This window comes from Cavia porcellus, unplaced genomic scaffold (assembly GCF_034190915.1).
Source record: "Cavia porcellus strain 051 isolate PalLab524CR breed Dunkin Hartley unplaced genomic scaffold, mCavPor4.1 scaffold_1, whole genome shotgun sequence".
In the NCBI taxonomy this organism is placed as follows: Eukaryota; Metazoa; Chordata; class Mammalia; order Rodentia; family Caviidae; genus Cavia; species Cavia porcellus.
In genome coordinates, this window is record NW_026947484.1 from 192,511,768 (window position 1) to 192,530,539 (window position 18,772).

At 47.1% G+C, this 18,772-nt stretch overlaps 3 protein-coding genes across 5 annotated transcripts; all 3 read left to right on the forward strand.

Annotated features, from left to right (window-relative positions):
- Positions 1-75: 75 nt before the first annotated feature.
- On the forward strand, positions 76-9,891 carry Fam221b (family with sequence similarity 221 member B). 2 transcript variants are annotated; one of them, XM_063225553.1, is made up of 7 exons: positions 76-666; positions 2,288-2,963; positions 3,546-3,689; positions 8,009-8,119; positions 8,291-8,488; positions 8,662-8,787; positions 9,138-9,891. In XM_063225553.1, the coding sequence occupies exons 2-7, from the start codon at positions 2,288-2,290 to the stop codon at positions 9,158-9,160; spliced, it is 1,278 nt and encodes a 425-aa protein (XP_063081623.1). In that variant the 5' UTR covers positions 76-666; the 3' UTR covers positions 9,161-9,891. The 2 variants fall into 2 exon arrangements, with proteins under 2 accessions (XP_063081623.1, XP_063081630.1); XM_063225560.1 differs by lacking the exon at positions 3,546-3,689.
- A 3,383-nt stretch (positions 9,892-13,274) lies between these two features.
- Positions 13,275-15,347, forward strand: Hint2 (histidine triad nucleotide binding protein 2). The gene is made up of 5 exons (XM_003470863.4): positions 13,275-13,451; positions 14,578-14,718; positions 14,817-14,921; positions 15,019-15,091; positions 15,171-15,347. Exons 1-5 carry the CDS (start codon positions 13,371-13,373, stop codon positions 15,260-15,262), a joined length of 492 nt encoding a protein of 163 aa, XP_003470911.1. The 5' UTR covers positions 13,275-13,370; the 3' UTR covers positions 15,263-15,347.
- Positions 15,348-15,486: 139 nt separating this feature from the next.
- Spag8 (sperm associated antigen 8) lies at positions 15,487-18,710 on the forward strand. 2 transcript variants are annotated; one of them, XM_005004092.4, is made up of 7 exons: positions 15,487-16,511; positions 16,612-17,392; positions 17,503-17,674; positions 17,846-17,891; positions 17,971-18,085; positions 18,202-18,264; positions 18,376-18,710. In XM_005004092.4, the coding sequence occupies exons 1-7, from the start codon at positions 16,465-16,467 to the stop codon at positions 18,544-18,546; spliced, it is 1,395 nt and encodes a 464-aa protein (XP_005004149.3). In that variant the 5' UTR covers positions 15,487-16,464; the 3' UTR covers positions 18,547-18,710. The 2 variants fall into 2 exon arrangements, with proteins under 2 accessions (XP_005004149.3, XP_013008896.2); XM_013153442.3 differs by having other exon boundaries at positions 17,971-18,264.
- The last annotated feature ends 62 nt before the right edge of the window (positions 18,711-18,772 follow it).

Consider the following 18,772-nt stretch of genomic DNA (forward strand, 5'->3'; position numbering starts at 1 on the left):
GCCCGCCTTCTGCATTGTTCTATTGGCCTCAAACTTAGTCCTGTGGTGCTTCAAAGACAGACTCCGCCCCAGCCCCAGAGACCTGATATCTTGTCTTTCTCACCCCAAAAACAGAGTCCTGCGAGCCTCTCAGATTGTCTCAGTCCTCTCAGAGTTCGTTCCACAGAACTACAGGAACCCCCCACAAACCCATACTCCTCGCAGATGTACCACAGTATCCGCAAATTCCCTCCCAAAGAAGCGCTCAAACCCCCAAACAGGTCCCACACAACCCCCTCCAGGAAACCTCATACACGTGGGAAGTGACCAGACTGCTGTTGTCATGAAGACTACTGGGCGTTCTGGTTGTCCTGGTGACAAAACCCTCTTCTCCTGACCCACGTTCTAGAGGTTTCAGTCAAAGCCCTCCCTCATCGGCTCTAAACCCCTCTTGGGTTTCCCTCTTACTACCCTATCCCAGGTCAGACAGAATCCTTTGCGACGATCTGCAGATGCCCAGGTCTCCCCAGATAGAAGAGTTTCGAGCAAGACCTTTCAGTTCTCAGCATCCGCAACTCGGCTTTTCCACAACTAAGAACGTTAGCTGCCTTGAACTAACACTTCCCCCCTCCGACCAACGGCCTGACCTATCAACCTGACTTTTAGCAACCAAGCCAAAGCCCAGAGGTATGTAGTTTCTGGGACTCCATAGCCTGATCTCCTACGCCCCACCTTCAATGCACCCCTTCTGTCCCTGCATGGCTACTTTTCAACCTTACCCTCTCCCTCACACGTTTCCCTCCTTTCAGTCCTCTCCTCTCACCCTACTGTGGTTCTCTACCTTCAGATACCTTTTTTTGTAGCTGACACTGGTCACCTTCTACCCATTATCCTACCTTTGACCCTAATTCCTTTACCAAACTTCCACTCTGGAAAGGCCCTGATGAATTCAAAAAGACTCTGATGAACGTAAGAAAAGATGTATATAGTATCTCAGGAGCATGGGGGGACATAGGGATAAAAAACAGGGAAGGCAAGAATTCTCTGATGGTACAAATGATGACAGACCTTGAATGCAAGGACCAAGAAATTTGGACTTAACCATTTAGGCAGGGCCACTAAACATTTTTAAGCAAGGGAAGGCAGTGTTGGCTTTGCATTTTGAAAAGATCTTGATCTGGTCAAGATGGGAGACTAACTCTTTTGGACATCCTTACATGATAAATCAAGTATACTCCCTCTCCACCGCATCCTGAATTTCCTGAACCATCAGTCCATTTGTGTTGCCATTTTTAGCTGTCTCTCCCAAACTCCACCAAATCGTGTGTTTAGTACAATGCCTAAGTAAAAGTGTAAGATTAGGCTTTTTATAAGTTTCCTAAATGAATAAAAGAATGGATGAATCAATTAATAGTGATGAGGATAGCAATGGAAGGGTAAAGTTATTGTACAATGTAAGCAGAAAGTAATGAGACCTTGAATGAAACTGAAGGGAAAGGAGCAGAGAAAATGTATTTTAGTATTTAGCAGATAGGCCTCCTTCCACCCCATAACTCTACCTATGATCCTAGTTCCCTTACCAAACTTCTCCTCTAGCAAGTCTCTGATAAGTTCAAGAAAGCCCTGATAAATTGAAGAAATCATATATTCTTAGTATCTAGTAGAAGATGGGAGCCTATGAACAAGGAAAAGACTAGGATAATTCCCAGAGTTAAGTTTTGATGCCTGTCCAGAAAGAAGTTAAAGTACAAGGGGTTAAAATAGGTTTAAGCTGCAAATACATAATTAGAAGGTGTCAGTATTAGTTGAAGCCTTGAACGTAAGTGACAAGGGAGGGTGTATGTGATCCCTAGACAAAAACCAGACTATAAGCAGGGTCCTGCCTTATGCATCATGGCATTCTCCCATTTGGGAGCCAACCCAACTTTAGAATGTTATTCCCAATTTCTGGGATTCCAAAGCCTGACCTCCAAGGTGGCTAGGGCCCTACTTTTGGACTGTCCAAATACCTGGGTTTGGGCTTCCTTCTGAGGCATGGTTCTCTGCTATCATCTGATGGGATTCTGACTACTTCAGCTTTTCTATTTAAGCTCCTACTCCCTAACAACTGAAGGCAAAATGCCACATGAGGTCTGGGCACATGGGTGAGCCTCTTAGTATCATACTCTGAGACCCAGAACTCTTGTGTCTCAGGTACAATAAAGCCTTATCTTAATTCTGTAACCCTCTGTGAACCCAGGGCTCTGCCCTCATTTGAGGACCTCTCCAATCTCAACCTCATAAAGCCTGTACCCTATTCTACCACTAGATGGAAGCAGACGAGACCACAGATGAGCAAGATATCACCACCACCATAGATGCAAAAGAGCACCCTTCATCAAAAGATCTCTCTGCTGAAGACTTGCAGGCACCCTCTACCTTTGACAGCCCCTTGGAAACTTCCATCTCCCAGACCGCTTTAGAGCCCCTTGCTGCTGAGACCCCTTTAGAGTCCCATACCTCTAAACCCTCTTTGGTGCCATCCACTTCCCAGACCACTTTATCACCCCAAGCCTCTGAAAGTGCTTTGATGCCTTCCATCCCCATGACCTCTTTAGAAAAGTCCATCTCTGACATCCTTTTGGAAGGCCCTGTGGCTAAGACTGACAACTCTAAGATCCCAGAGAAAAACAACCTTTATCTGGCCTCATCAGAAGCCAGTGCTTCTGAGTCTCCCTCTGATGCTTTGAGGGAAGATCTCCTCGCCAAGTCTTCTTCCCAGGAGGTTTTTTGGATGAAGAAGGTTTCTCAGGCCCCTGAATTTGAGCACCTTCCAAAGCACTCCTTTCCAGGCTCTTCAGCCCACATATATATAGACACATCTGAAAAACAGAAGGAAAAGGCAGGAGAAGACGAGAACATATTGGATACCAGTGACATCAGTGCTCACATAACCCGGCCTGGACACCCACCGAGCAAGAGAAGGGGGAAGAAAGGAATTATCCGTAATTATTTTTGTCCTTTACCTTATACTTATTACTGTCTACCATCTTTGGTATAGGAGGAGAGATCTGAGTTATTCTCAGATCTCAGATCTGAGTTATTCATGTCTCTTGGGTCTTTTTTTGTTTGCTTTTGTTTTAGGGGATGGGCTTGTGAGGGGTTGGTTTTTTGTCATTTGTTTTGTTTAGGGATTTTTCTGTATGTTTTGGTTTGGTTTGGCTTTTGATTTTTTTTGAAACAGGCCTACCGTGTAGTTCAGACTGGCCTTGAACTCACTATGTAGCCCAGCCTGGCATCAAACTCATGGTAATCCTCCGGTCTCAGCCTCCCATGTGCTGGGATTACAGGCCTGTGTCACCATGCCCAGCTTTTTTTGTTTTTTTGAGACAGGGTCTCACTATGTAATTCAGGCTGGCCTTGAATTCACTATGTAACACAGACTGGCTTCCAACCTGCAGCAATCCTCCTACCTCAGCCTCCTGAGTGCTAAGATTACTGGAGTGTGTCACCACACCTAGCCTCTTTGTCTTAGTTTTAGAGGCTCTTCACACCCCTCCTTGGTTACTCAGCCCCTCCCTTCCTAGGTTACACAGACCACTCAGAGGTCCGTACTAAGCAGGCAGATCTGGTGGAGATGGCTAAAGCAATGCACAGAGAACAGTTTGATGCTCAGGTGAATCATCTTTTCCAGTGGGAGAAGGATGCAGCCCTGAATGCCATCCAGACAGGTGAGCCCAGATGGCATTTCAGATAGGTGCTATTAACAGGCCTGCAGACATCATCTAAACCAACAAGATCTGGGAAACTGCCTTTCAATGAATAATTACCCCTTGTGGAAATGGTCATGCCACATGCCTAGAATCTGGAAGGGAAGCAAGGAAACAAGCTCAAAAATATCAGCATGGACTGACAGAAAAAGGAGAATCATATAAAGCCCAGATAGTTAAAAAGATGAGACCCAGAAGCCAGTGCCAAATCTAAGCCCCAGATAGCCTGTACCAGACAGACCCTCAGGCAGAGGTGAGCTAGGATCCTGGAAAGGAGGATCCTCAAGGATCCTCAAGGAGACTTCTTGTCTGGATATAACAAAGAGCCTTGGCTCGTCTGGTAGAATTCCATAAAGGCTGTCACCTGCATGCCAGATCCATGATCACTTAGGTACCCAAGTTTTGCGTCATCTCACCAAAGAGACTAAGTTTCAGCCCAGACAGCCCTGCTAGTGGCTTGCTATATTTGCCTGTATTTCTGTTGTGCAGACGAGCTGTCAGCAATGTTATCCTGTACACACGCATGCCTACCTGTGCTACTGAACCTCACACCTACAGGGACACTAACCTCGGAAGAAGGCCATCCCAGCCCACTATGAGGGTTCCGGGGTATCCAGACTGAAAGGTGTTACTCTGTTTGTTTTGGTCTTTCATACTTCCTTCCCCCCCTTATCATTCGAACATAGCAATGTCTAAAGAACAGACAGGTGGTTCCATATCCTCCCCAGTTCTGTGTAATTCACTCTCTATTCTCATCCAAGGACTCGGTACCCCTGGCTAAGAAGGACACAGTGACCTCCTTCATTTCTCTGTTTAATTTGGGCATGAAATGGCTTTTTTTACTTATTTTAATATTTTCTGTTATTCTTGCTGGTTTTCTTAAAACTGTCAGCTCTCTTTAGCCCACAATTCTCTTCTTGGACTCCTATCTACTCCCTACTCTTCAAGGCCATTGTAGTCTTTTTTCCCCTTCCTTATCCCCTTTTTATTCCCCTTCACCTTCACCTTCCCTTTCTTCTCCTCCTCCTCCTTTTTCTTCTTCTTCGAATTGCAGGTCTTTATTTTCCTGGTAAAATAGGGAGCACATACAAAATTTAAGTGTCATTCCATTGGAACAAAGATATTTGGGGTCCCCTTCTAATGTTAGGGAATCTTGAGTTCTTGGAGAGTCAAGACTCCACCAACAGTATATGTGATGTGTAGAGAAATGTCAAATGCAAGCTTTTTAAAAAATTCTTTCAACAAACATTTAATGTATGCTGGCTTTGAGCTAGTTGTAGAAATGGTAGGGCTGGTGAGATTTCAAAGACAAAATCCCTCAACTAATTTGCACTCTAGTAAGCCAATACCAATAAGTAAAAGGACAATTACAGTTCACTTCAATAATTGTTATAGGGGCTCGGGATTTAGCTCAGCGGCATAAGCGCCTGCCTTGCAAGCAGGCAGTCGTGAGTTCAATCCCCGGTACCGATAAAAAAGGAAAAAGACAAAAAAAAAAAAAAATGTTATACCCAGAGTGCTGCAGGAGCAAAGAAAAGGAGCACTGGATTTTGGGGTCTAAAGGAATAAGCCCTAGAAGGAAAGACTGCTCAGCTGATATCTGTAAGATGGTGAGAAGAAGGGACCAACTCGAGTAGGGTGAGATATGACAAGACAAGACATCCTAAGACACTGTAGCAATCAATGCAGGATGCCTGGTGCCTACAGAAATTGAGGGGGAGCAGCCAGCTCAGTTCTGGAAGGAAGAATTTGTGGAGGCATATTTGTGCCAAGATGAAAGAGTTGGGATTATACCCTGAAGGCAACTGAGAATCACTAAAAGATTTTAAATAGCACAGAAACATGAACAGATTTGTGTTTTTGGAAGATCACTCTGGCAACAGAGTAGAGGAAGCCAAGGTTGGAGACAGGCAGACTACACCAAGAGGCCCTGGTAATCAGGTAAGAGGTAGGTAGGCAGAGAAAAGTGGACAAATTCACAAAATGCTAACAAGGTAAAGTTATTGAATTATTGGATGTGTGTAATAAGAATGGAAAATGTCTGTACCAACACCTAAGCTTTTGGTTTAAATAGTTGATTAGATAATGGTGCCTAACATAGGGTCCATGCTAGATAAATATGTGTTGGATGAAGAAACAGCCAGAGATGAGGACTGGGTTTGGAGGGAAGGCTGGACATAACATGTTAAAAGTGCTCAGGCACATGCTCCTGAAAAAGCCTGGTAGACAGCTGGGCGGAAGCTCCAGAAAGAGGTCTGGGATAGAGACCTCCTTCTTATAAAGACAGCTACATGTTGTGTAGAGACATCTCAACATAGAGATTTATCATAAAAGTGCAGTTGCAGAATCATGCAATTGGACTGCGTTACAGTCAGAGTGACGGCCTAGATAATGTCTTTCCCACTAGTCTTTGTCCACTTATCATAGAAAGGGGCAAGGCAGAGAATGTAATCTACAGCCAGATACCAGTTTTCCTTCTTGAAAAGCACTGAATAGAATAATAGAATAGATTCCTAGGTCTAGTGCTGGTCTCCCTATTCAAAACTCTTCATCTAAACACTGAGAACTGATTCCATACCAGTACTTAGACTTGATCAGTGAGCATAGACTCTTATCTATGGGCATAAACTGTTCACTTCTGTACTTTACCTGCATAACCCTTTTGTCTTGCCATTCTAGACAGAGTTCAGAATTCCTCTAGTGGAATCCTGGCTCCCATCCACCCCTATTATGACACTGCCTGTACCTTGAGCTCTCAACCAATACTTAACTTCCCTGGTATACGAGGGCCCTGGTACTACAAGTTGTCGGTATCACGATCAAAGCAACCAAGCCAAAAGTCACATTTGAATAGGCTCCTAGATCCTGAAAAACTATGGGTAAGAATACCTGGCCTGAAGCACAAAACTGTGAATTATGATCCTGCCTAAAGTCAAAAACCAGATTCTTTCTCATTCTCCTGTGGGACACCAGGTTTACACCTAGAATGTTGGGTCTCTCTTCTCTCATGAAGGAGTTGGCTCACTCCTTTATTCAGTCAGGCAGTCTGTGTTCTCTGGACATCTATTTTGTGCCAAGTTCTGTGCTCGGGTTAGAGATATTAGATGAAAACATATTTCCCTGAGGAGCTCATAGACTAATGGGCATACAAGTGAATGGTCTATCACAATGCACTGAATGTGAGAAGTATGAGGAGCTGGAAAAGGGAAGAGATGGGGCCTAGCAGGCAGGAGATGTCAGGGGCAATTATTTTGGAAGAGATGAGTCCCAGCTGAAATTTCAAATTGATAATAATGAGTCCCACAACTCCAAGTCTCATTCTATGGGGACTCAAACAGGATTCTTGGCTAGAAGCTGGGACAGTCTCTGCTCTCACGGAGAATGAGAAAATCTGAGGAGGAGGTGGTCTCATTTTCCTGTCATGTTTACATAGTACCACCCTTGCCACATGTGGACACTGGCCACAGAACTGGACAGTTTCAGACCCCATCACTAAAACCAGGCTCTCAAGAGTTCCAATTTCCTTCTGGGGCCTGTGTTAGAAATACTTAACCTCACTTTGCCTTGCTTTGCCTCTTTTCTTAGCCTCAAAACTGATATTTTCTGGTCTCAACCAGCCATGACCTCTGACCCGTCTCCTCCTCCTGACTGTTGGAGAGCCACAGGCAGCCCTTGTCAGGTGCACAGAAGGCACTAATTCCACAACACTGGGGACACAGGAGAGATGTACCATTGTGCCCTCCTGGGGAAGTGAGGGAAGTACTCCTTCTGCCTCTTGAAACCAGGGCTGCCCAATGTTGTGGCTGTTTTCAGGAGGAAATCCTTCACTAACCATTCTCTTTTGGAGCCAGTCCCCTCATCTGTGGCACACCTGGCCAGTCAGCTTCCCTCACCCTCTCCATAGATGCTTAAGGAAAGTCAGGCTCCAGTGTGGAGAGGGCAATGAGAAACCATGGGGTCACAGAGAACTTAGTAAGTACCTTCAAAGAAAATTTCACTGTCTTCTCACTCAAGCTGAACACTATCTTGTCACCCTGAGAGCTGGCAGACATGGGGTGGATCAAAGGATAGGAAGGGAACTGAAGACAATTAGGGGATAACAAAACCTTGAGGAAAAGGAGCCTAAGGGGCAGAGGTGAGGACGGCTGGCTGGAGATAAATGTACATGGGAGTAGCTGTGAGCCCCGCTCCCCGTCCGAGGGGCTAGATCAAAACACTTGGGCAGAGTTTAAAATGTTTCTCTCTCATTTTCCACTGTATATTTAATCTCTTGCACTTAGGTCTCTATATTGGCTGGCGCTGTCCACATTACCTATGGGACTGTTACCGAATTGGGGATGAGTCCAAGTGCTTTTGTGGACACTTGCTGAAACAACACCAGATCATCTCAGGTGTGGGAGAAGTGACCACCCTCTCCAGAGTGGAGTCACAGCTGTACTCCGTTGTGTCTTGGGATGTATGGGCGGGGGTGGGGTTGGTTCAAGTTATAGGTAGGGGTTTGGGTGGGGAAGACTAAATGCTATAAGGTTCTGGTCAAATCCTACACCCATCCCACCCCATAGATATATCTGTGCCCTGCGCTGTGAGCCAGTGCCGCTGCCTCATATTCTGCTTCATTCCGTCACGCCCAGAGGAGGTGGGTGAGTTCTGGCTCAGGAGACGAGCCACCTTCAACCCCATGGCCTGGAGGGCCCAATGTCGTTGCAAACACAGCCACGAAGACCACGCGGCCAACGGAGCCCATCCCTGCAGGCATCACGGTAACTTTCAGTGCAGGGAGGGTGTGGGAGTGGGGGGGGGATACAGAACACAGCCTGGACTCAAGGGTGGGGGCTGGTAGGAGACACTGGGGTACGCGGCAGGTAAGGAAGAGATAAGCATAGAGTCACTCCATAGAGCACCCCAGTTCTTCTCAGTTGTCCCTTTGTCCCAGGCTGTTTCTGCAACTATTTTGAATCTAATTTCCTCTGCGCGGCCTGTGATCGGAGGTGGGAGGAACATGAGACTTTCTTTGAGAAGGAGGAGACCGGACGACGACGAAAAGGAAGGAGGCCTCATGGTAAGGCAGCAACCTGGGACAGCCAGCATTCATGCTCAAAAGGCTAGGCAGAAAAACCCATCCACCCTCAGCCACCTCCTCCAGCACTACTGCACTCCCACTGCCCACCCTCCGCATCCCTTTCCACACTGGTTTCCACCCCCAGGAGCAGACTGTGTATCATTTGCTGACATTCCTGTCCTTCAAGAAGCCACCATCCTAACTTTGAGGCCCTCCAGGTGCAGGGGCTTTCTGATTATCCCAGTTCCCATCCAAGTTCCCCTGCACTTCCTGGCCCATCTGGCTTCCAGCCTGGCCCCAAATTTGGCCCACATATCTGACCCATTCACTTCTGTTCTTCCTTCCTCCAGGAAGAAATACTGTCGACAACTAGCACAGGCCTTTCTGAGCCCAGCCACAGCAGCAATAAAATGAAAGTCACTAGACTCTGACCTGGCTCTGAATGTAGCAGGAAAAGCCACAACCCACTGTAAAATGTTAGTCAGCACTTACTGGGGGCAAGAGACAGCACCAGCAGGCAGAACAAATGCTGGACCCATTGTCTGCATCCCACCCACATTTAAACTGCTGGCTCTGACATGAGAAACATAATGGCTTCAAGAAAGTCAAGGAGGGAAGAACTTGCAAGGATAGAGTGAGAAGTAATCTTTGGTATAGCTGGGGCTTCTCTAAGATCAAAATTGAAAAGTGCCCATTGGATTCTGCAATTAGAAATTCTTTGGAGACCTCAGAGATACAGTTTCACACTAGTACAGTGGAGGCAAAAGCCAAACAGGAGTGAGTCTGGAGTCTCCTCAAGAAGCTTGAGTAAGGGGCTGGGGACTTAGCTCGGGGCTCAAGTGCTTGCCTGGTAAACACAAGGTGTGAGTTTGATCCCCAGTACCAAAAACAAGCTCAAAGCTTAGGTATATCACTGGGCGTGGTGGAAGCACTCAGGGAGGATTGCTGGGAGTTTAAGGCCAGCCTAGGCTACACAGTGAGTCCAGGCCAGCCTGAACTGCATACCAAGACCTTGTCTAAAAAAAAAAAGCTTAGGCAAAATGTGCAGGAGAAAAGTCACAAAATATCTAAAACGAGTGATTTGTGGAATTAAAGAAGCTTTTTTTTTTTTTTTTTTTTTTTGGGGGGGGGGGGAGACCAGTAGACAAAAAGTGCTTGAAAGATGCAGCAGAGAAGGGAGAAATTCCTGGTGAGAAGATTCCAGAGGGAGGAAGTACAGTCAAAGCAGAGGTGAAGAAAATTGCTCTAACAAAAGAAACATCACAGCTGGGTGCAGTACTCACACCTATAAGGCTGCTATAAGGCTTCCTATAAGTAGGAAGATCACAAATTCAAGGCCTGCCTGAGCAACTGAACAAGACCCTGTTAAAGAGAAGTGAAAAGAGGAGGAGAGGGGAGGGGAACAGAGATGAGGGGAGGGGAGGAGAGCAGGGGAAAATTATTTCCTAAAATCGAGAAGAAAGTTTGAAGCCTTCAGTAGGCTTCAGGGAACAGGAAATTGTGGCAGTTCCCTTGCGAGGACAAGAGTAGGAAACAAGACAGGAAGAGAAAGATGACTGGCGTTTGGGGCTGATTAATGCAGGGTATTTAAGAAAGTCCTGGGTAATTTAGGACACAGAAGTAAGAGCCAGTTAGAGAAGAAGAGCAAAACATGTAGACTAATGGGTGGTGATGGGGGGGTGTCGGGAAATCAATCAGGAAAATAAAAGAAGTAGGCATGAGGATACAGAGAGTGCATAACACAAATAAGGAAGGAAAGTGATGCCAGGAAGCAAATAACATGAACAAAAAGCAGTCAAAAGAACAGCAGTGTCTAAGGAGCCCTGAGCAGGTGTAGTAACACAGAGGGGCGGCAAAGCCTGCGCCGTTTCTGGAGGAGAGCGGCTGCTGGAACAGAGAAGACCTGAGCCCGGATCTGCAGCAGATCAAGTCCCAGGCGACACTGAGCGGGAACAGAGTCTTCTTATGCTGGTGGGCCCGGTGACTCTGGGAAAAAACTTTCCCTCCGCGGGCCTCAGTTTCTGCATCTGCTGAACAGGAATAACCTATGTTGCCTGGTCTCTATGAGGCTTCCAAGCGCTTTGTACTCTATCCCTCCAGCTGGTTTGCCTTCCTAAAACCCAGCTCCACCATCCCCTCCCCTTTTCCAAGGCAGCTCTAGAGTTTCCCAGTGACCCAGAGGAACAGAGAAGAGGCCATTCTCCATCCCCTTGCATTTAGAGAGGCATCTGCCTTCCAACAGGGAGAGCAGCCTGGGCTGCAAGGACCCTAGGCAAAATCACAGGCTCAAACATAGACCCTTTGGAGAAGGAAGGACTTTTTAATAATATAACCGTAGGGATTTGCTAACTCGAGAAGCAAAGTTTCTCAACACTGGTTATGTGTACTCTGATAACATCGCCTAAATGAATTAATAGTCAACAATAGACAAAGAGTTACTCTGATAAATCCATTCAAGGAAATAGTGTGCAGTCCAGGGATGTAGTAATGGAACAGTGCCTGCTTGGCAAGTGCAAGGCCCTGAGTTTGATTCCCGATATTAAAAAAAAAAAAAAAAGAGAGAGAAAGAAAAAGAAATCAACAACAACAAAAAAAAAAGTATGTGGGGCTCAGCGGCATAAGTGCCTGCCTGTTAAGTGTGAAGTGGTGAATTCAATCCCCAGTACCAAAAAAAAAAGCATGCAGCCATTACAAAGTACATTTTCATAGACTTAAGTAATGATGGGAAACTGATTATAAGTGGAAAATTTTTTAAAAATGAGAAAATAGGGCTGGAGATTTAGCTCAGCGGCAAGCTGAGCTGCCTTGCAAGCAGGCAGTCTTGAGTTTGATTGCTGGTACCGATAAAAACGAAAAAGACAAAAAAAAAAAAAAAAGAAAATAATACCCCATGCATGTTATTCTATATTATGAAAGGAATAAAACATCAAATGTTATTTATCCAACTATTACTGAGCATTTATATGTGTCAAGCCATGTGTTTAAGAAACAAACCCAGCCAGGCATGGTGGAACATGCCACAACCCCAGCAATATGGGGAGGCAGAGGCAAGAGTGCAAGTCCAAGTCCACCCTGGGTAATTTGGTGACTTAATGAGAATCTATCTCAGAAAGGGCTAGGAAGCAGGGAAGGATGCTGCATCCCTGTAATCCCAGCATTCAGGAAGCAAAAGCAGGAGGATTGCTGCAAGTTCAAGGCCAGCCAAGGCTACATGGTGAGAACTTGTCTCAAAATACAAAAGGATATAGCTCTATGGAAGGTGCTGGGCTCAATTCCCAGAGCTAAGAAAAGAAAAAAAAAAAGTTACAGTGGTAAATTATCCTACATGTTAAGCATCAAACTAACCTGGTCTTAGTGTCTTTGTGACATTATGTTTCATATGATTGTGGGGTTTTGTTGGTTTTTTTTTTAATTTAAAAAAATTTTTAAAATATATATTTATTTTGAGACAGGGTCTCACTATGCCGTTCAGGCTGGCCTTGAGTTCACTTTGTAGCCCACGTTGATCTCGAAGTTGCAAGATCCTCACGCCTCAGCCTGCCGAGTGCTGGGATTACAGGCGTGCGCCACCACCCAGCTGTTTTGTTTTTCCGACAGTGTCTCACTATGTAATTCAGATTGGCTTTGAATTCACTATGTGCCTAGGATGGCCTCCAACTCGCAGAGCTCTACCTGCCTCAGCCTCCGAAGTGTTGGGATTACAGGCGTAGGCCACCAATGTCAAAAAGAAAAATTTCAGCAGAGTAAACGTCGCGCAAAGAAAATGTATCACATCCCCTTTTTTGAAAAGAACACTGGATACCTTCTTCCTTTGCCTTATTACAAGTGTAGCAAAAATAGGACGCTCCCATCCTCACTGATCTTTAAAAAATGAAAAAACTACCCTGGACACTGCATAATCCTTACTGTATGGAGCGAACGTGTTAAAGCATAAAATTGAGGAGGGGTTGCCCTTTACAATCTTTGGGACGGTGATCGAAAACTGCCCTTGCGGAGAAAATGTTACCTATGCACCAGTGGAAAAAGACTCAGCCACCGGTCACCATTAGACCCGCCCAAGTGGTCCCTGCAGCCAATAAGCGCCCAGTGTCCTCCGAACCCTGCTCTCCTAGCTGGTGCAATGAAAGGGTCTAAAATACAGGTAAGAAAACCCTGCCCTCTTCCTCTAGCCCACAAGTAGGAACTGAAGCTGTAAAAGGAAAAGCCGAGAACCAGAGAGCCTCGCCACTCAGCCTCAACTTGAAGCCAAGGTTGTGAATCGCAGCCAACTAGAATACACCACTTTGAGGTTTCTTAATTCTTGGTCTTTTGCGTCACAGTGAAGCTAAGGGACCCAATGGAAAACGTACTTTCACACTGCCTGCACGAAGAAGCCGACAATGGGAAATTGGCACTGCGTTGGCAAAAGCAGCCAATGGGAAGGAAAGATTCCGCCCTAAAATGGCAGCGGAGCCAATGACGACTAGTGCCCAGGGCCGTGCTCCAATGGGATGGTAGGGCCCGCCTAAGTGGCCCAATGAGCCCACCTCCCGCCACCAGCTGAGCCGAGCGGGCGAGGTGAGCAATTCCTGCAGGCCAGGAAAATGGCTGCGGCAATGGTGCTGGCCGCCAGGTTCCGCGCGGTGCACAGAGCCCTTGCAGCCGCGGGGGCGCGAAGGTTGCAGGTGAGAATGGCTGCGGGGGCGAGGACGGGGTCCTGCAAGCTCCACCGCCCTCACAGGCGGGAGCCCGCGCTCATCCCGGCTTCAGATGGTGCCCGCAACCCAGCAGCCTCTGGGAACCGCTGCCCATCTCGGAGGATCCAGCTGTGGGACTGCGCGGTGAGATCGCGCCACTGGTGGTGGCGGCAGCAGTGAACTCGCCTTGACCGCCAGTTCTGCACAGGCCTGGACGCCGAGGTCCGGTTAGGGTCGGTGCTGCAGCGGCGCCTCCAGCTTGCCTGAAGCCTTGCAGGCCCGCTGCCACTTCTGGGCAGCGTCAATGCTCCCTGCAGATAGTGAGCTTTCTATTCTTGTAGCCAGCCCTCTGCCCGGCTCGGCCCTCTAGCCTTTTAATAAGCACCACTGTTAACCTTTGATCCTCACCACTTTCCTGAAGGGTCTTGAGAGTCAGAGAAATCGTAATTCGTTCCGTCCTTTCTTAATGTGATGCACTGATTTTAGCATTCTCTGAGTTCATGGAAACTGGGACAACCCTACCTCTAATCCCCTGGAGTTGAGTGCACTTAGTTGAACTCATACAACGCCACTGATTGAAGTTTTCTAGAGTTAAAAACCCACAGGAAGAGGTCAGAAGTGACACCCAAAGAGGGATCAGCTGATGTCAAACAGGGCAAATGCATTAAAATAAAAATAAAATAAGGCAACAGATCAAAAAGCAAGGAATATAAAAATGAAAACTGACAAGGTATACAGGAAGTGCTTCCAACTCGTTTAATAGATGATGCAAACTACCCCTTTATTTTCAAAGCTGAAAAATGGTTTGAGGTAGTTTGATAGTAGAATTTCTGGATCCTTTTCACTGATAAGTACTATATTTTATAGACACATTAGCAGGAATCAGTTGAACACCTGAATCCTGCATAGTAATAATGGTTGTTATCCAAACAGACCCGGTACCATGTGCCCTACCCTCTCCTGCTATTGCAATGAAATTCAGGAACTTTCTCCTTGGGTGGGAACCACTAATACATTCTTAGAAGGATGCAATTAGTCACTATCGGAGCCAGTTTCTACTGAATACACAGGGACTGCCAACTCTTCCCTATTGGTGTGTCTGACCCATCTTTAGGTCCGAGGAGCTGCAGGTATGACTGACGGGAATGAAGTGGCCAAGGCCCAGCAGGCAGCTCCTGGAGGAGCATCCCCAACAATCTTCTCTCGTATCCTGGACAGAAGCCTCCCAGCTGACATTCTACATGAGGACCAGCAGGTGGGGTCCCCTTAGGACCCGGCCCTTTAGGAATTTCATAAATACCATCTGGCCTTATAAAAATAACATAATGGTTTCTGGCCTGTCACTGCTTCCAGTGTCTCGTGTTCCGTGATGTGGCCCCACAGGCTCCTGTGCATTTCCTGGTTATTCCTAAGAAGCCCATTCCTCGAATTAGCCAGGCTGAGGAAGAAGATCAGCAGGTGGGGAGATCAGGGTCAGGGGTTGCCTGGGTAGAACCATGGACCAAGCTAGAGCTTTTGTTCCCTATGAGTGAAGCTGCCTTCCTGCTCCCTGTAGCTTCTAGGACACCTCCTCCTTGTGGCCAAGAAGATAGCAAAGGCTGAGGGTCTGGGAGATGGGTACCGACTTGGTGAGTGACTGGGGCTCCTCACCCCTGAATTCCAACCTCTCCCATGACCCTGGCCCCCTAACCTCAAGCTCCATTTCAGTGATTAATGATGGAAAGCTGGGCGCACAATCTGTATATCACCTGCACATTCACGTGTTGGGAGGCCGACAGCTCCAGTGGCCTCCAGGTTGAACCTTCCAACTGAGCAAGGACCGCAGACCTGAAAGCCTGGATGGGGAAGGGACACTGTGATGTTAATAAATCTATTCTTCTTCAATTTTGAATCCTTGTCTTAAATATTCAAAAGGTTTATACCACAAAAGGAAAGAAAACTAATTTAGGGCCATGATTTTCTTCAGCAATGCAGAAAGACTGGAAGGCTGGGACAGGAGAATTCCAAATTTGAGCCCAGCCTTGCCAACTTAGCAACTTAAGGAAGACCTTTTTTTTTTTTTTTTTTTTTTTTTTTTTTTTGGTCTTTTTCAGTACCAGGGATCGAACTCACAACTGCCTGCTTGCAAGGCAGGTGCTTATGCCGCTGAGCTAAATCTCCAGTCCCCAGAAGACCTTATTTCAAAAATATATTTTTAAAAAGGGCTGGGGATGTAGTTCAGTGTAAAGGCCCTAGTTCAATCTCCAGTACCATGAAAAAAAAAAAAACAAAAAAGCATATGGAGGAGGCCCATTGGTGGTTAAAGAGACCAAACTGATGTTAGACAGGGCAAATGCATTACTTGCTTGTTGATCTGCTGCATAAGTGGTTCGTCTTGGGTCACGCTTGTACAAAAGGAATGAACCAGAAGGAGTAGGAAAAGACTGAAACCCACATGGCCCTTACCTAGAAGCCAAACCAAGTCACACAAATTATTGAGAGAAGAGTAGTTAATATAATTAAAACAGTCTCCTATTGGAAAAGTAATCACACATACACAAAATCTACCTGTATGATACTCCATAAGTCTCCCTGTTTTGTTCTTTAACTGTTTCATGTATTTTCATCCTTTAAAAAAAAATTTAGACTCCCATTCCCAACTTTTGAAAATGAACTAAGCATTGTAAGGGGAAGCTACTGCTGTTCCGCCACAAACACACCAAGTAAGTTTTTGTGTGATGCTCCAGCCCTGTGCTCGTCTCCAGTACATCCCCATAGACACCTTACTTGCAAAGAATCACACTCCGATCTGGAGGTCGAGGCCTCAGACCTGCGGAACCTTAAAACTGCGGCCGCAGAGGAATGAAGTCGGGACCGAAAAGAGGACTCCCTGTACACACCTGGTTTAAGACTTCCGCCCGGCAGAGGGCTGGCCTCCACCTTCTACACCCCGCCCCCCTATAGTTCTGCGCAGGCTCTTAGAAGCGTTACCGTCTCTATGGCTACCTGGTAGTGCCGAAAGATGGATACCACAGAGTCTACGCAGGGATCCCAAGGATCGGGATCCGGGTGAGAGCTGCAGCTCTGGCTGCAGGCGTAAAGGGACAAGAAAGGTCAGCGGACTTCCTGCTGCTCTCTTTCCGGCCGTGACACCTTCCTTTTCTTTCAGAGCTTTGGACGACCAACCCAGCTCCGAAGGACTATCTATCTCAGAACCGTTTCTTTCTTCAGATGTCGGTTCTAGGTCTGACCTAACAGCTGCAGCCGCAGCAGCTGCAGCGGCTGCATCAGCTGCCTCATCCAGTGCAGCCGCTTCTATCAACAAAGCAGTTGCCTTATGTTCAAAGACCCCAGAGTCCCATTCTGAGTTCACAGAGCCCTCCTCTGACAGTCTTAGGGCGAAATATGCTGGATCCCACCAGGCAGGTCTTGGGAGCCTTGACTTTGAGCCCGCCTATGATTCCAGTATTACTGAGGATCTCTATATTACACCTGACCTTAGCTCAGGCTCTGGCCAGGTAACTGACTCTAGCTCTAGAGGCCCTGCGCCTGTCTCCAGCATTAAGCTTGGCAGTAGCTATGTTCCTGGCTCTTGGCCTGGTCCTGGCAGTAGGTCTGTCCCTGGCTCTGGTTTAGGTCCTGGCCATGACTCTGGTCAAGGCTCTTGGCCTGTCTCTGGGACTGGCCCAGGCTCTAGCCCTGGCCCTGAGGTTAGCCCCAGCACTCCTCAGAGGTTCAGAAATCTCAAGTCAGATCTGCTCTCTGATAATATCTTCTGGAGTCACCACTGCCACTGGGAACCTCCGAAAGAACCAAGCTGGGAATTTCTCAAAGTCTCAGAACCTGGTGCCCTAGGGCTACGGAAGCCCCAAGATGTTGAAGGAAAGCCTCAGTTTCACTATGGACCATTATCACGGGGGCGTTGCCTCCTCTACAACTGGGAAGAAGAGGTATTAAGTTTATGGCTTTCTCCTTTTCAGGAAAGCTAATCCCACCTTCCCAGGGGAGTGAAGTTTGTGGTGTGGGAGGGTACTATAATCACTCAACCTGGGGCCCACAGAGAGCCACCAATCACCTGGATCAAGTTCCAAGCTCGAAAGATGGCTCTGAGAGTTACTTCTTCCGACATGGGCACCAAGGATTGCTGAGCATACTACAGTCACCTGTGCCCTCCACCACCACCCAGAAAGATTCATACCAGCCTCCAAGAAACTTACGTCAGCCTCTTCGAGGTATAAAGCATGAGTGAATAAGCCAGAATGAGTCCATCAGGGAGAGAAAAAAGAGGAAAGAGTTTCTGGAAGAACTGTGGATTGTTTGATAGATATAAAGAAAATCCCAAGACTTCACTTCATTTTCTCAAATCTGTTTCTTAACCAGACCCCCACTCTGCCCTCCCACAGGGAAGCGAGAAGCCATTCTGGAGATGCTTCTGTACCACCAGATTTGGTGAGACACTGGGAAGGGTAAGGGAGGGGGAGGAGAAACCTTAACGAGAATGGCCTTGACAGCTGCCACGGCTGCACAGTAAAGAGGTACAGGCGGAGCAGGACCCCCCAAGGAAGCTCTTTGAGGTCCAGTCAGTGACACATCATGACTACCAAATGAAACTGGCGCAAACAGGGCCTCCTGCCCCAACAAAGGTGAGAACCCATCCAACCCCACTTGTTCAGCTGGGCTCTGACAGGTGGGCAAGCCCAGAAGTTGTTGTGAATGAGGGCCAAAGGGCAGGAGTTATGCAGAACTCTCTCCCTAACAGCCTCATGACTACAGTCTGGAGCAGCCTGAAACCTTCTGGATACAAAGGGCACCACAGCTACCGGTACGTGATCGGGGACGAGGGGGGACGAGGTAGGAAAGAAAGCAGCGCAGAGGCTGTTCTGTTGTGGCGTGGGGGAGGGTGAGATGTGTGCTCATCCTGGCACTTCCCCAGGGTGTCAGTTACATCAGGACACTGGACACACCATTCCGGAAGAACTGCAGCTTCTCCACACCGGTGCCCTTGTCTTTGGGACAGCCTTTGCCCTATGAATCCAACAGTTACCCCCATCAAGTGGGTAAAATGTCTTCCCTTGCCTGTCAGAGAGGAGGGCAGGGGTATTGATGAGAGAATAGTTGCTGTCTAGTAGGTGAGGGGGAAACTGGGATGTGGAGTTTGTAATCTATTTCTGTCTTTCCTAGATAAGTGGCTGGGGAGGAACTTAATTTTCTCTGTACTTGAGGAAAGGGCTTTACATAAATGGTTCTCCCTCATCCCAAGACTGCTAATTCATTGATTCTGTGAGTCATTGGGTCCATAATGCATAGCATTTCTTTGAGGCCACCCTAAA